The sequence below is a fragment of the Choristoneura fumiferana genome, chromosome 25, assembly GCF_025370935.1.
Source record: "Choristoneura fumiferana chromosome 25, NRCan_CFum_1, whole genome shotgun sequence".
Lineage (NCBI taxonomy): Eukaryota > Metazoa > Arthropoda > Insecta > Lepidoptera > Tortricidae > Choristoneura > Choristoneura fumiferana.
In genome coordinates this window covers 12,273,675-12,286,599 of record NC_133496.1, presented here as the reverse complement: position 1 = coordinate 12,286,599, position 12,925 = coordinate 12,273,675, and the positions used below count along the sequence as shown (strand labels likewise).

General features: G+C 39.9%; 1 protein-coding gene and 1 long non-coding RNA gene across 3 annotated transcripts in view; one reads left to right on the top strand and one right to left on the bottom strand.

Moving 5' to 3' along the window:
- Nucleotides 1-3,137: 3,137 nt before the first annotated feature.
- LOC141442161 (uncharacterized) lies at nucleotides 3,138-3,842 on the top strand. The gene is made up of 4 exons (XR_012452896.1): nucleotides 3,138-3,303; nucleotides 3,389-3,448; nucleotides 3,522-3,607; nucleotides 3,728-3,842. It is a non-coding gene; the product is annotated as an uncharacterized lncRNA (long non-coding RNA).
- A 3,213-nt stretch (nucleotides 3,843-7,055) lies between these two features.
- The window catches only part of ETHR (ecdysis triggering hormone receptor), a 95,884-nt gene continuing 90,014 nt past the window's right edge, over nucleotides 7,056-12,925 (bottom strand). For both annotated transcript variants that reach the window (XM_074107181.1, XM_074107182.1), the window contains exon 4: nucleotides 7,056-9,019. In XM_074107181.1, coding sequence (XP_073963282.1) covers nucleotides 7,975-9,019 — 1,045 coding nt within the window. In that variant the 3' untranslated portion in view covers nucleotides 7,056-7,974. The remainder of the gene's footprint in view (nucleotides 9,020-12,925) is intronic.

Here is a 12,925-nt window from a genome sequence, read left to right as displayed (position 1 = left end):
ACTCCGAAGAATGAAAAGCACGAAATTTTATTGGCCCGAAGTACAGTATTCCGATTATAAATTTTCCGAAATGACATCGCTAATTCGGAAATATGACATTCGGCAAAAATAAACTTCGTGGTTTTAATAATCGGAATCTTGATTTAGAATCTCCGATTAATATCAATCAATTAAGATAAATTGTCCTGCATACTTAGGTTAAGTTAGGTTAGGTTAGGCTAGAATTGCGACAAGGCGCGAAGCGCCATACATAACTGCACGGAATAGTCGACCTTGTGTCACATTGCTGAAAATCTAACAGTAAATACTGTTTTAGGGTCGAGATTTATTATTGATCGGTGTAATGACATTCGGAATTATGAAAATCGGTATTTTAGTAATCGGAATTCGTATTTTTGACATTTGAGACGGACTTCTTATTGTTCGGTTTATTAAAATTCGGAATTTTGAAAATCGTAATTTTAAACATAAGGTATTTTTAATTTTTGGATTTATGATGAATCGGATTTTTTTTTTTTTTTTTTTTTTTGGTATAGGGGGCAAACGAGCAGGCGGATCGCCTGATGGTAAGCGATTACCGTCGCCCATGGACACCTGCAACACCAGAAGAGTCACAAGTGCGTTGCCGGCCTTTAAGGTAGGAGTACGCTCTTTTCTTGAAAACTTGAAGGTCATAGCGGTCCGGGAATACCGCAGGCGATAGCTCATTCCAGAGTTTTGCTGTGCGAGGCAGGAAATTTCTGGAAAAACGCACAGTAGAGGACCGCCAACCATCTAAATGGTGAGGATGGAAGTGTTGTCGCGTAGGTCGGTGGCGAAAGGATGCGGCAGGGATCAACCCGAATAACTCCTCGGAGCACTCCCCGTTGTACATGCGATAGAGGATGCACAGTGAAGCTACATCTCTACGCAGCGCCAAAGAGTCAAGTCGATCGGAAACTCGTTGGCAGCCGACTATTCGAGTCGCTCTCCGTTGTATGCGGTCCAGAGGGAGAAGCTGGTACTGGGGAGCCCCTGCCCACAGATGAGAGCAGTATTCCATATGTGGGCGAACCTGCGCCTTATAAAGCTGGAGGCGGTGGGCCGAAGTGAAATACTGTCTCGATCTGTTGAGCACGCCGAGCTTCTTTGAGGCTAATTTAGCCTTACCCTCTAAATGGCCGCGGAACTGGACTTCACTCGAGATGTCGATACCAAGGATTCCGATACTGGCTGTGGTAGCTAGGGAAGTGCTTTCGAAAAGAGGTGATGCGACAAACGCAGACTTTTTTGTGGTAAACGCGCAAACCTGTGTCTTTGTGGGGTTAAAACGGACTAAATTAAGTCGACCCCATTCTGAAACTTCTTTAAGGGAAGTCTCAATTTCAGACACAAGTTTGTTTCGGCACTCTGTGACGTTTTCCCGAGAAATATTGGCGCGGCCGGTGTAAGAGGCATCAACCGTACTATCATCCGCATAACAGTGAATGCCGCCAGTTGGCAGCATATCATTGATATGCAGAAGGAACAGCGTAGGCGATAGCACACAGCCTTGAGGAACACCAGCATTCACAGACATGGAGTCAGAGCATGCGCCGTCAACTACGACCTTTATGCTTCTGTCCGTTAGGAAGCTGCCGATCCATCCGCATAATTTCTCGGGAAGCCCAAAAGACGGAAGTTTTGAAAGGAGTGCTTTGTGCCATACCCGATCAAAGGCCTTCGCTACATCTAAGCTAACAGCCAATGCTTCACCCTTTGTCTCAATCGCCTGTGCCCAACGATGTGTCAGGTAAACCAGAAGATCACCAGCCGAGCGGCCGCTACGGAAACCGTATTGTCGGTCACTCAGCAGTTGGTGATCCTCTAGGTACCGAAGGAGCTGGTCGTTGATAACGGACTCCATTATCTTCGAGAACAGGGACGTTATGGCTATTGGCCTATAGGTAGATGGGTTGGAGCGGTCTCCTTTTTTAGGTATCGGGTGCACCAGAGCAGACTTCCATGATATCGGGACTACGCCAGAAGAGTAGGAGAGCCGAAAAAGACGCGTTAGAACCGGAGCCAACTCAGGAGCGCAAGTCTTCAACACTATCGGGGGGATTCCATCGGGCCCATTCGACTTATGGATATCGAGGGAGAGAAGTGCTCTACGCACTGAGCTTTGGTGGAACCGGATATCCGGCATACAGCTCTCACACCGCGGTATAGTCGGCGGCGTGTGTCCCCCGTCATCCAAAGTCGAGTTGAACGCAAAGAGTTTAGCTAGAAGATCAGCTTTATCCTTCGCGTCGTGGGCCAACGAATCGTTACCCGCATGTAGAGGCGGAAAAGATGGCGTGCAGAAATTCCCCTGAATAGCTTTGGCAAGAGACCAGAACGCACGAGTTCCCGAAGGGAGACGCTCTAGTCTCTCGCCAATTCTACCAATGTGCAACGACTTAGCTCTGGCAATGTCTCTTTTGAGGGACCTAGAGGCAAAGTTAAACTCCTTTTTTAAGGTACTGGTATTTACATCCCGTATTTTCGCTGCATTTACCCAGGCTTGGTAACACTCCCGCTTTCGGCGTGAGGCCATTTTGCAGGATCGACCAAACCAAGGTTGGGATCTGCCACCAACGGGGACCGCAGAGGATGGAACAAAGAGTTCCATTCCTGCAGCACCACGTCAGTAACAGAGTCAGCAACGACGTTGGGATCATCCAGCTTGAAGCAAACCTGCCTCCAAGGGTAGGACGCAAAGAAGGACCGCATCCCATCCCAATCTGCTGACTTGTAATGCCATACACGACGGCTGCAAGCAACTCGCCGACGCGGGGACACGTGAGAGGTACCTTACTCCGGATCAGGCAATGATCCGAGGAGCCGAGAGGGGGCTCAACGGAGATTTGGTAGCCTGCCGGATGAGAAGTCAGCAGAAGGTCCAGCAGAGAAGGCTCCTGGTTCTCTACATCTGGTATTCGCGTAGGCGCAGTAACCAGTTGTGTCAGGCCATATGCTGTAAGGTTGTCATTTTGACAGGTGACAGCAAGAGTTTTCGAGTCAATGTTTTTTCTGTCCATCTCATAATTCGGCGTTTTTTCATTTGACTTAAGGACATTTAAATTAATCTCCGTTTGTGTAGATCGTTTACAGGAATATGGATTAATATGGTTTTGGAAAATAAATATTTGGATTTTGACTAGTGATGTCCTTCAAAAAAAAATCGTACATGGCAACAGTGACAGCTCTACGAGCATGAGGCCGCGTTTTGGGTGAGCAGCCATTTTGATTGATGGTTGAAGAGTAGTTGTGTTCCTAAGTGGGAATTATTTTCTGTTTTTGGTGAGTTCCTCTTGATGGACCTGGTAAAGGCGTCGGAATACGCTGTTAGCGTTTCTCTTTACTTATTTTACATTTTTGTTTTCAGTGGGGTATTGTGGTGTGTGTGACGTGGAGCGACTCACGTAGTGTCTTCCGGAATTCAGTGGTATGTGGACAAACCATTGGAGCCCTGCCTTCCCTTTGGGTCGACAACGCTAATCCTCGATCTTTGCTTGTAGATCGCTGTGGTGTCCAAAGTCTTGCGCCTTCGTGGAGTAGACAGCGTGACCCAGGCGGCGCTAAGCAAGTCTGCATTTCCTCCACGGTGCGTGCTTAACTAATTTCCAAATTTCATGGTGGTCTGTCAACCAGGCTAAGCGAGCTGGTCCCTTCTGTCCTTGAGGGACCCCACTGGAGTTATTTCTAATCCATGATTCGTCCACAGGAGGTGCTAAGACACGGGCTGAAGTGTGGTTGTTGTGGCTTCGTGTAGAAGTGTTTCAAGGAGCCCTGGCGGCTGTGGAGCTGGTTGGCCTGCCCAGCGTGGTTTACTGTCGGTGGCGCTGGACGTCGAGCACGAGGCGGCGTCCTAGGGTGGCCCACAGTGGCCTGCAGCCAGGTTTGGCAGCTTCGGAGCCGAGGTATAGGATACCTTTATTTAGATTATACAGATAGTTAAGTAATCACAAATCACTGGCCAATTGCATTCACGACCCTTAGTTTTCATAAGGAAGTAGGATTTAAATTATACACAGTGTTTGTATGGTTGATGGGAGCGGGATAATTGTGAGTATCCTTACAAATAAACATCTTGTTGCACCAAAACCTTGGTTTAATTCCTCACCGCAGCGACCGCTACCCTGTGTAGAAATTTCATTACAATGCCAGAGCAAAGTCGCGAACAGATCTCCCTGCATGATCATCTTGCCAGAGCCAAGCCATTCGACGTTATGGGCGTTAAAATCCCCTAGTATAACGATCTCTGCAGATGGGACCTGCTGTTGCACGGAGTCTGCAGCCATTTGGATCTGCTCCATGAGTCGGTCAGTCTCGGTGTCACCGCTATGGGACCTATACAGGCACGCATAGACGCGAGGATGGTCGTCGCTGTCCACACGTAGCCATAAAGTGGAGAGGTCCCTACCTTCAAGAATTGCTAAGGTGGCGAGAACTGATATCATCTCTAACGTACACGCACACCCCAGCCCTAGGCACAAATGAGTGTTCTAGTCCGTACCCAGGGTAGGAGAGGTAAGACGTGTCCGCCGGAGAATGATATCTGCGTCTCAGTCAGAAAAGCAAGGCCGGCTTTGCTGTCTCAAGGTGGTGATGAACAGCATTGAGGTTGGAATGTAAGCCCCTGATATTGTAGAAGTCACGGCCACACGTGGCAGGCGATTGTTAACTGCCCTCCCAATGACGAATCTAGTACCCGTACACTGTTGGAAATCGCCAGCATCCCACTATTTACTGGACTAAATGGCAGTTTGTAGTTTGTTGTCAGCATGTTAGAAATAGAAAAGGTCGGAATTACATTTATTTTTTGGTCATCATCATCATGTCAGCCGAAAGACGACCACTTCTGTAGGCCTCCCCCAAGGCTCTCCATTAAGACCGGTCTATCCACCGCGATCCCGCGAATCTTGTTGGAGGCCTACTGACAGCTCGTCTATTATAAATGCGAAAGTTTGTAAATCTGTTTGTTTGTTTGTTTCCTCATCACGTCTAAACCACTGAACCGATTTAGATGAAATTCGATATACAGATAGTTTGAGTCCATAGGACTGTGGGGTGGGATAGTAAAAAGTAAAAGCCGAATCCTACACGGACGAAGTCACGAGTAACGGCTAATAATATTATAAATGCGAAATTTTGTGTTTGCTTGTTTGTTTTTACTGCATCACGTTTAAACCGCTGAACCGATTTAAATGAAATTCGGTATACAGATATTTTGAGTCCCGGGAAAGGACATAGGATAGATTTTATCCCGGAAAATTGCATGGTTACCGCGGGATAGCGAACCGAACCGAATTCTACGCGAACGCAGTCGCGGGTAACGGCTAGTATTTTATAAAATGACTTTGGCGCTGGGAACACCCAAATACTCCGAAATATTTTATTCCGAATTTTCTAATTCCGATTTTCAGAACTCCGATTTTCACAATTCCTAAGACATAATTCCGGTTACTTAAAACACGAAATTTATTTTTCCGAATTTCAAAATATAGATTTTTTTAATATCCGTTTTTTAAAACTCCGAAGAATGAAAAGCACGAAATTTTATTGGCCCGAAGTACAGTATTCCGATTATAAATTTTCCGAAATGACATCGCTAATTCGAAATATTTCGGCAAAAATAAACTTCGTGGTTTTAATAATCGGAATCTTGATTTCGAATCTCCAATTAATAACAATCAATTTAGATAAATTGACCTGCATACTTTAGGTTAAGTAAGTTAGGTTAGGATAGGTTGGAATTGCGACAAGGCGCGAAGTGCCATAACTGCACGGAGCTCCGTCGACTTTGTGTCACGTTGCTGAAAATCAATAAACAGTAAATACTGTTTTATGGTCGAGATTTATTATTGATCGGAGTAATGATATTCGGAATTTTGAAAATCGGTATGTTAGTAATCGGAATTCGTATTTTTGACATTTGAGTCGGACTTCTTATTCGGTTTATTAAAATTCGAATTTTGAATATCGTAATTTTACATTAGCGTATTTATAAAAATCGGATTTATGATGAATCGGAATAGTCACTGAATCTATTTAAGTTCTGATTCCAACTTTCTTTCGTTTTTCGTATTTATGTAGTGTACCCTTTTGGCGCCACTGCCTTTAGTCCTCTAAGTAAGCAACACTTCGGTAGTCCTCTGGTGTTTTAGTTGTTCATGGTCAGTTCCACTTACTTGTTGCTTGTTTGCCACAATAATTCACAAAAAACAGGCCATGAAATAAAACAACAATACTTATCTGTATAAACAACTGTTTTATTTCACCGTTACATAAAATAGGCAGTGTCGTTAATAAACAATATATAATACGTCTGATATAACTATTAGTATATATTTTAAAGTATTATGATTGTATTTATATTAGAGACATTTATGCATAATCTGTATAATAGTTAACATTGTAAGGTTTCGTGTGTGTTTGTGACGTTACCAAAGTCGTTGTTTTCCATTTTATAAAAAAAAAAAGGTACGAATCGAACTCGCGCATTGAGGATTCTGTACAAATTTGTAACGTAGCAGAGCTTCACCGCTCAGTTGGGTCCTTTCCTTATCACGTTAGCAATTTGTTGAAAGCGAGGCGAGCGCGCAGAGAGTTAGCTGCATGTAGCGCCGAAGACACCCTATTATTATTATTGTACGAGAGTCTACAACATGGCGTTTTTGGCGCCTGTTTTTCAGTGCATCACATGGCTTCTCATTCATGTGTCTGATCTGTTTAATTGTTACTTAATTTATGTTTTTATTTGCTATCGTTATGCTGAATTGTTAGTTTTATTAGTCTTTAGTTACTAAGCCATGTCTTTGTTTTGAAGAATAAAGATTATATCTATCTATCTATACGCAGCTATCTCGCTGCGCACTCGCAGCGACATCGTTGGGCGCTCGCGGCGAAATCGTTAGGCGCTCACAGCGAACTCGCTACCCTTAAATGTATATGGTCATGACATAGATAAACAAATTCAGACTTTTCTTATTAGTTGTGCTATAAGAACTACTTTCATTCTGGGCCGACAGTCCGATTCCAGAGTCCAGCGTATGTCTTCTAGCTAAGGTAGGTACTATTAATTAAAACACAAATGTACTCAGCATTCATTACCTTCGGTAAACTTTGTTCGACAATAAGGTATAAATAACATCCGGCCTTTTTATGCCTTCATTTTACGGGTCATATAAAAGCTTTTTGATATTCTTTAATATTCCGGATTATAATATACTTACATAAATATTTAATTTTGTCTTTAAGTCTGTTTAAATGCATTGTTTTACTTGGCACACCGCCAATGCACCAGCATACGCTATGTCTATCGCCTGACCACAACTCCCGGACAACACCTGTGCCTTTCTTTTATGCCTAGTGATTTAAAAAATAAATGTGTAATGTATAGCAAACAACTGAAGATCGCATCCTATGTTTATATCTAAATACCTGTACAATCAGAATGTTGATGTCGTTCGGGACTCGTCGCTTTTCTTAATTTTCCTGAAGATTCAAATGAGAAAGAAAGACGATCTTTAGTTTCGAGTTCCGAATGACATAGCAAACAAATACATACAAAAGAATAGTAATGTCGTCTACATAAATGAACTTACATAAGACATATTCCTATAGGATTGCTTTTAATAAGATCCCACCCAATGTAAAAGTATTTGCGGTTTACATCCAGTAAAAATATGTGTAATAAATATGAAGTCTTTTACAGTACGGTTTTTAAAAGCATCTTTCCCCTTGGTATGTTTGAAAGTACGTAAATCATTATTTAAGTTACAGAGATACTAGAAATAACTTAAATTGATGTTAGTGTTCTTTCAAAAACATTTAACTAAATGCAATTAGTTATATACTTAGCTTCAGTTCAATTTCAATTTGGCTTCATTTCAATTCGATATCAATTGTTGTTGATTAGTTCACGACGTGTTTATCCAAGAGTTATGCTCCAGCATTAATATAAAAAATTTACACGAAACTTTCTTTACTTTTAAAGTCGTATACAAATATATTTTTGCTCTCCTTATCTTGGACCGGCACACACACAAACCTATTTTTCCCTTCACTTTTCTCGCTTATATCTAGAGTAATAGAATACACGCTATTGGTCTTAACATCTAGGTTCAATATTTGTATCTGTTTATTGTTCTCACTGGCAGTGTCTTCATTTTGAGAATGATTCTGATGTACCTCTACTTCTATATTATTATCGTTTATTTCGTTCATATCTGCTATGAATTTCATGCTATTGCGTCTAGTATTCTCGACACTGATGATCTCACCAACTTTTAACTGCTGGACATTGGGTTCGATAACTTTGCTAACTTTTTTCTTTTTGATGTCTTTGTTGATGATGTTTTTTTGTGAGTTCGCTCTGTTGCTGTACCTCCTCCAGAAGGAATCAGAATTGTGTTGACTACTGGAGAACCCTGTAGATGTAGTCGTATTGAACGTATCTCGTCTCGACATATTTTCTCTCAAACTCCTTCCACAGCTCATCAGCTTATTTATTCTCAGCAGCTTAACGAACCCCTCTCTAAACTTTGACGACATCAAATTATACAGTATTGGATTTATCGCCGAGTTTAAATAAAGCATAATTCTACAAAAGTACAAAAGTATATAGTAACCATCTATACCTAACGACATTATTGTCTCTGGTGGGAATACTATGATCCACAAGGTCAACGCCTTGAAAGGCAGTAAGCATAGAAAGAAAGATAGAACGACAGTGCCTAGCATTAGTATGACCTGTTTTCTGTATCTTATGACATTGCCAGTGTTGCTGTTGTTTTTGGTGTTCTGGGCTATAATGACAGGGTTCTCCATCAGGTTCTTGGCGATGATGCTGTAGAGGATCAGGAGAATGGCGAGCGGCACGATGAAGAATACAGCGATGATGAGGATGAAAAACATTGCTGACCAGAAAGTGTCAGCTTGGGTGAGGCAGACGGGGACTTGTGATCCATCTTGGTATTCTTCGTAGGTAAAGGTGGCGACGCCGAGTATGGGGCTGTGTAAACAAAAGAAGATTAGTTAGTATTGGCCTCTGACCCGCGTGATAATGTAGATGAAAGTGACTTAGAATTAGCAAGCGGTCACACCGTATCTATACTTGTACTAAGAAGCACAAATATTCTCTAATTTGAATGACTACCTCCATTATTAATCAAACAATGAGTTTGTATATCTAAAATTAGTACGTACTCGTATTCGCGACTTTCTTTCTATTAATTTAAAGTAGAAATATTTGTTGCATATATTTATTTAATTGCGTACATTTTCTAAATATGTAGGATATTTAATTAATACCTATCAGGGACCACCATTACAATTTTTCATACTAACAAATGTTTTCAAAATTGACAAAAACTTCGCTAAATACAACAGAGGCCTGAATTTTTTTAATTTGGCGGTGTATTTAAATACTCGTAATTAAGTCTACAAAGATCGTGGCCTTCAGAAAAATAAAATTATGTTAATTTTTTACGCCGCCATCGCTACTCGACGACGCTCGGCGTGCCTCCGAAATTATATTTTATGAAATTATTATCAAGCCCTCGAGTCTTTGATATTACATGCATAGAAGCAAATTAACTTTAATATTTATGATGGAAATATCTTGGTACATATCATGGGAAAACAAGTTATTAGGGAAAGAAAATACGATTTGATAAAAACTAAAAATCCTAAAAATTTCTTCCTTAGCATTGGGACAGAATAGACTAATAATAATAATATTAAAAACTTTTATCTCTATCACTTATTTATAAAGAAAGTGTTTCAAAATGATATCCCCACATTATTAAGATTTTACCCAAAAGATTTCAACGTATCGGTTGAAACAATCTAGGTACTTTATGGGTTCTTTCTTATGTCAATGAAAACAAAACGGACGCACACGACGATAGGAACAACAAAATTCGAGCATCTTCAGTAAAATACTTTAAACTGTAAACCATTGTCCGAAAGCTATTATTATATTCTATTCTATAGCATAGGTACTTAGATGATTCAGCGAAGTAATTAAAGCCATCATCATCACTATCATCTCCGAATCTCTGACCTTTATAAAAGTCCCGCTGCTGGGTACAGAACAGATGTAATCTCAAAATAAGAGGGAAAAAAACTGGCAAGTTCTTACATTAGAGCTATTCATAGAGCGAGAGAGTCCAGGATCGAACCCACGTACGTCTCTCAGTTTGCGAAGCCATAGGTCCAAACCATTATCATTATATTATTTAGGCTACCGACCTGGTAGAAGACGCAGGTTTACGGTGGATGGAGGCCGCTTCGTGAAGCAATTGAAGGTTTGGCCTATGTCCAACAGTAGACGTCCTACGGCTGATATGATAATGATAATGATTAGTTAGGCTACTAACCACCGCATATAAAATGACAAAAGTTCTAATGTGCCATTCTCAACTATGATTTACCGCCCCAATTTAATTTAACTAAGTAAAACGGACGTACTTTACATTGAAAACGACAGTAACAACAAAACTGGAAATTATCGCCGCATCTTTCCTGGAATCCTTTGAATTGTGTGCCATTGTCGAGAAGCATACACACTTAGATAATTCAGTAAAGTGATAACCGGCTATACGGCCATTGTTCGTCTCTGCTGTAAATTGTCCCCCCTTAAGATTAGTGGGGGTATAAATTGCCGCTGCCGAATACACGGCTGCTTGCATAATGAAGAGGTTTGCAGTAGAGTCAGGAATGTTTTTGTTCTTGGAATCCTTATATAGACAGCTGTTCTTGTTTTTCTTTTAGCTACTGATTTATGATTTTTTTACGGCAAATATAACTTAAACTTGTAGGATTCTGCGTATAACAGTTTTTAAGGTTCCGTGGTCTTGCAAGGAACCCTGATAGTTTTGTCATGTCCATCCATCCGTCCGTCCGTACTTAACTTTAGAGACTGTTTGTTCTGTTAGTGCTTGAAAGTTGTAATTTTGCGTGATAAAAAAGTGGTATATTTTTTTGAGGCGAGAATGGTTTTAGCGTCAATTTTTAAATGACAGTTGTATGGAAACCCTTTCTGTGCAAGTCTGACTTACACTTAGCCAGTTTTTTTAATTGATGAAGAGAAAAACATACACTTTAAACTTAAAAAAAGTTTTCTAATAAGATTTGTATAATTGCGTAGGCGCCGAATCAAAACGTCAAATTGTCACCCCACGCTCTAATGATCTAAGTACGTCACTTTAAGTGATGTGCCATTGTATGTAGTTGACGATTTCGTAACATCACACACACACACACAAAAGATTTAGTTTTACATCCCTACTGCGCACCTTCTTTCTGCCAAAGCAATGTGTTGCTAATATTAAAGCTTATTAAACCGCTGTTACCGTTATATTACAGCGATTAGCTTCCAACCCATTCTAGGGTCCTAATGAGCGCACGCGTTTATTGAAGTACGTGATTAAGATTTCGTTTAGCACACTTTAATACTGCTGCTTCAATCGTTGGAGCGTGTGGTCTACATGTAGGTATCACTCGGAAATGAGAATTAAATTTAATGGATAAAATAAAAAAAAACCGGCCAAGAGCGTGTCGAACACGCCTAAGTTAGGGTTCCGTAGCCATTACGAAAAAATCAAGTCATATTATTCTAAGGATTTTGTACATGGAATCTTCCAAGCTTAGGTATATTTTATACCTTAGGCTGCTATTTACTCTTAAAATACTAATAATTCTTAAGCAATCTTAGCCGTTATAATTTTCCTTGTAAATTTTATATACTTACTACCATCCTGTTTTTTTTTCAAATTTTTCCACCCAACAGTTTAAATTTTAGAGACGCTCGATTTTAATGAAAATATTCACTTTAAACTTTAAAGTTGAATGTTTCGCAAACAGATCACTGAATCGAATAATCGTCTACGCAACCCCGCAATGGTTTTAAAAGACCTGTCCAACGATACTATACATACACTATTAGGGTTAGTCAAGAAAAAAATCACCATTTTTTTACAAACAGACAGACAGATAATGGCGAAATTATAAGAGTTCCTAGTTGACTACGGAACTCTAAAAAGGGTAGATTAACATGTCACTAATTAGCTTCTTGCGCTTAAGACCACTTGAATTAGGAGCACACAACTTGCCTTATGGTAAAGTAGTATAGTTGGATGAGGTCATATTTTGTTTTTACAATAATAATAATGTAAGTATAAATGTAATAAGTACAAATAAAAACAATATTGCATACCATAAAATACGCGCGGATAAGATTGTTTTCACATCTTTAGCTAAACAACCAGACCGTATTACACGATACTGATACATCTCAAATTCTCAAACAGTATTTCATTACATACTAATTATTCATATTTCTCGGAACTTTGGTGGTCGATGCACTAGTATAAATGCATTTTATTTGCGTTAGAGTGCCGTTTAGTCTGAGATCCGAACTTGAAAAGATCTTCACCTGTCTGATAATAGAATGAAACTTATTTCATAATAAATTTAGTATATTAGAAAATACATTTTTAATTATATTTCAAAAAATATTTTTAATACATTTTTGTTGCATCATCGATATAATAAGAAAATTTTATATTAACTTAAAGTATAAAACCTATAGAATATGTAGACGTTGGGTTTGCTATTGTTTACCTGGACGAACTACTGGGTTGCCAGGTATAAACTCAAACAGTTATGTCGATGCCAGTTACTTTCACTTGATTAGATAATAGAACAAAAAATGTTTATCAACGTAAGCGCTGTTTAATTGTGAACACGTTGATATAGGTTTGTCTGCATTTAATTAAAAACTATTAAAAGTTATTAAAAAATAATTGTCTGTCCAGGATTTTTTTAGCAAAACCATTTCTAATATATTTTCTAATATACTAAATTTATTATAAACTACATTTCATTCTATTATCAGACCGGTGCAGATCTTTTC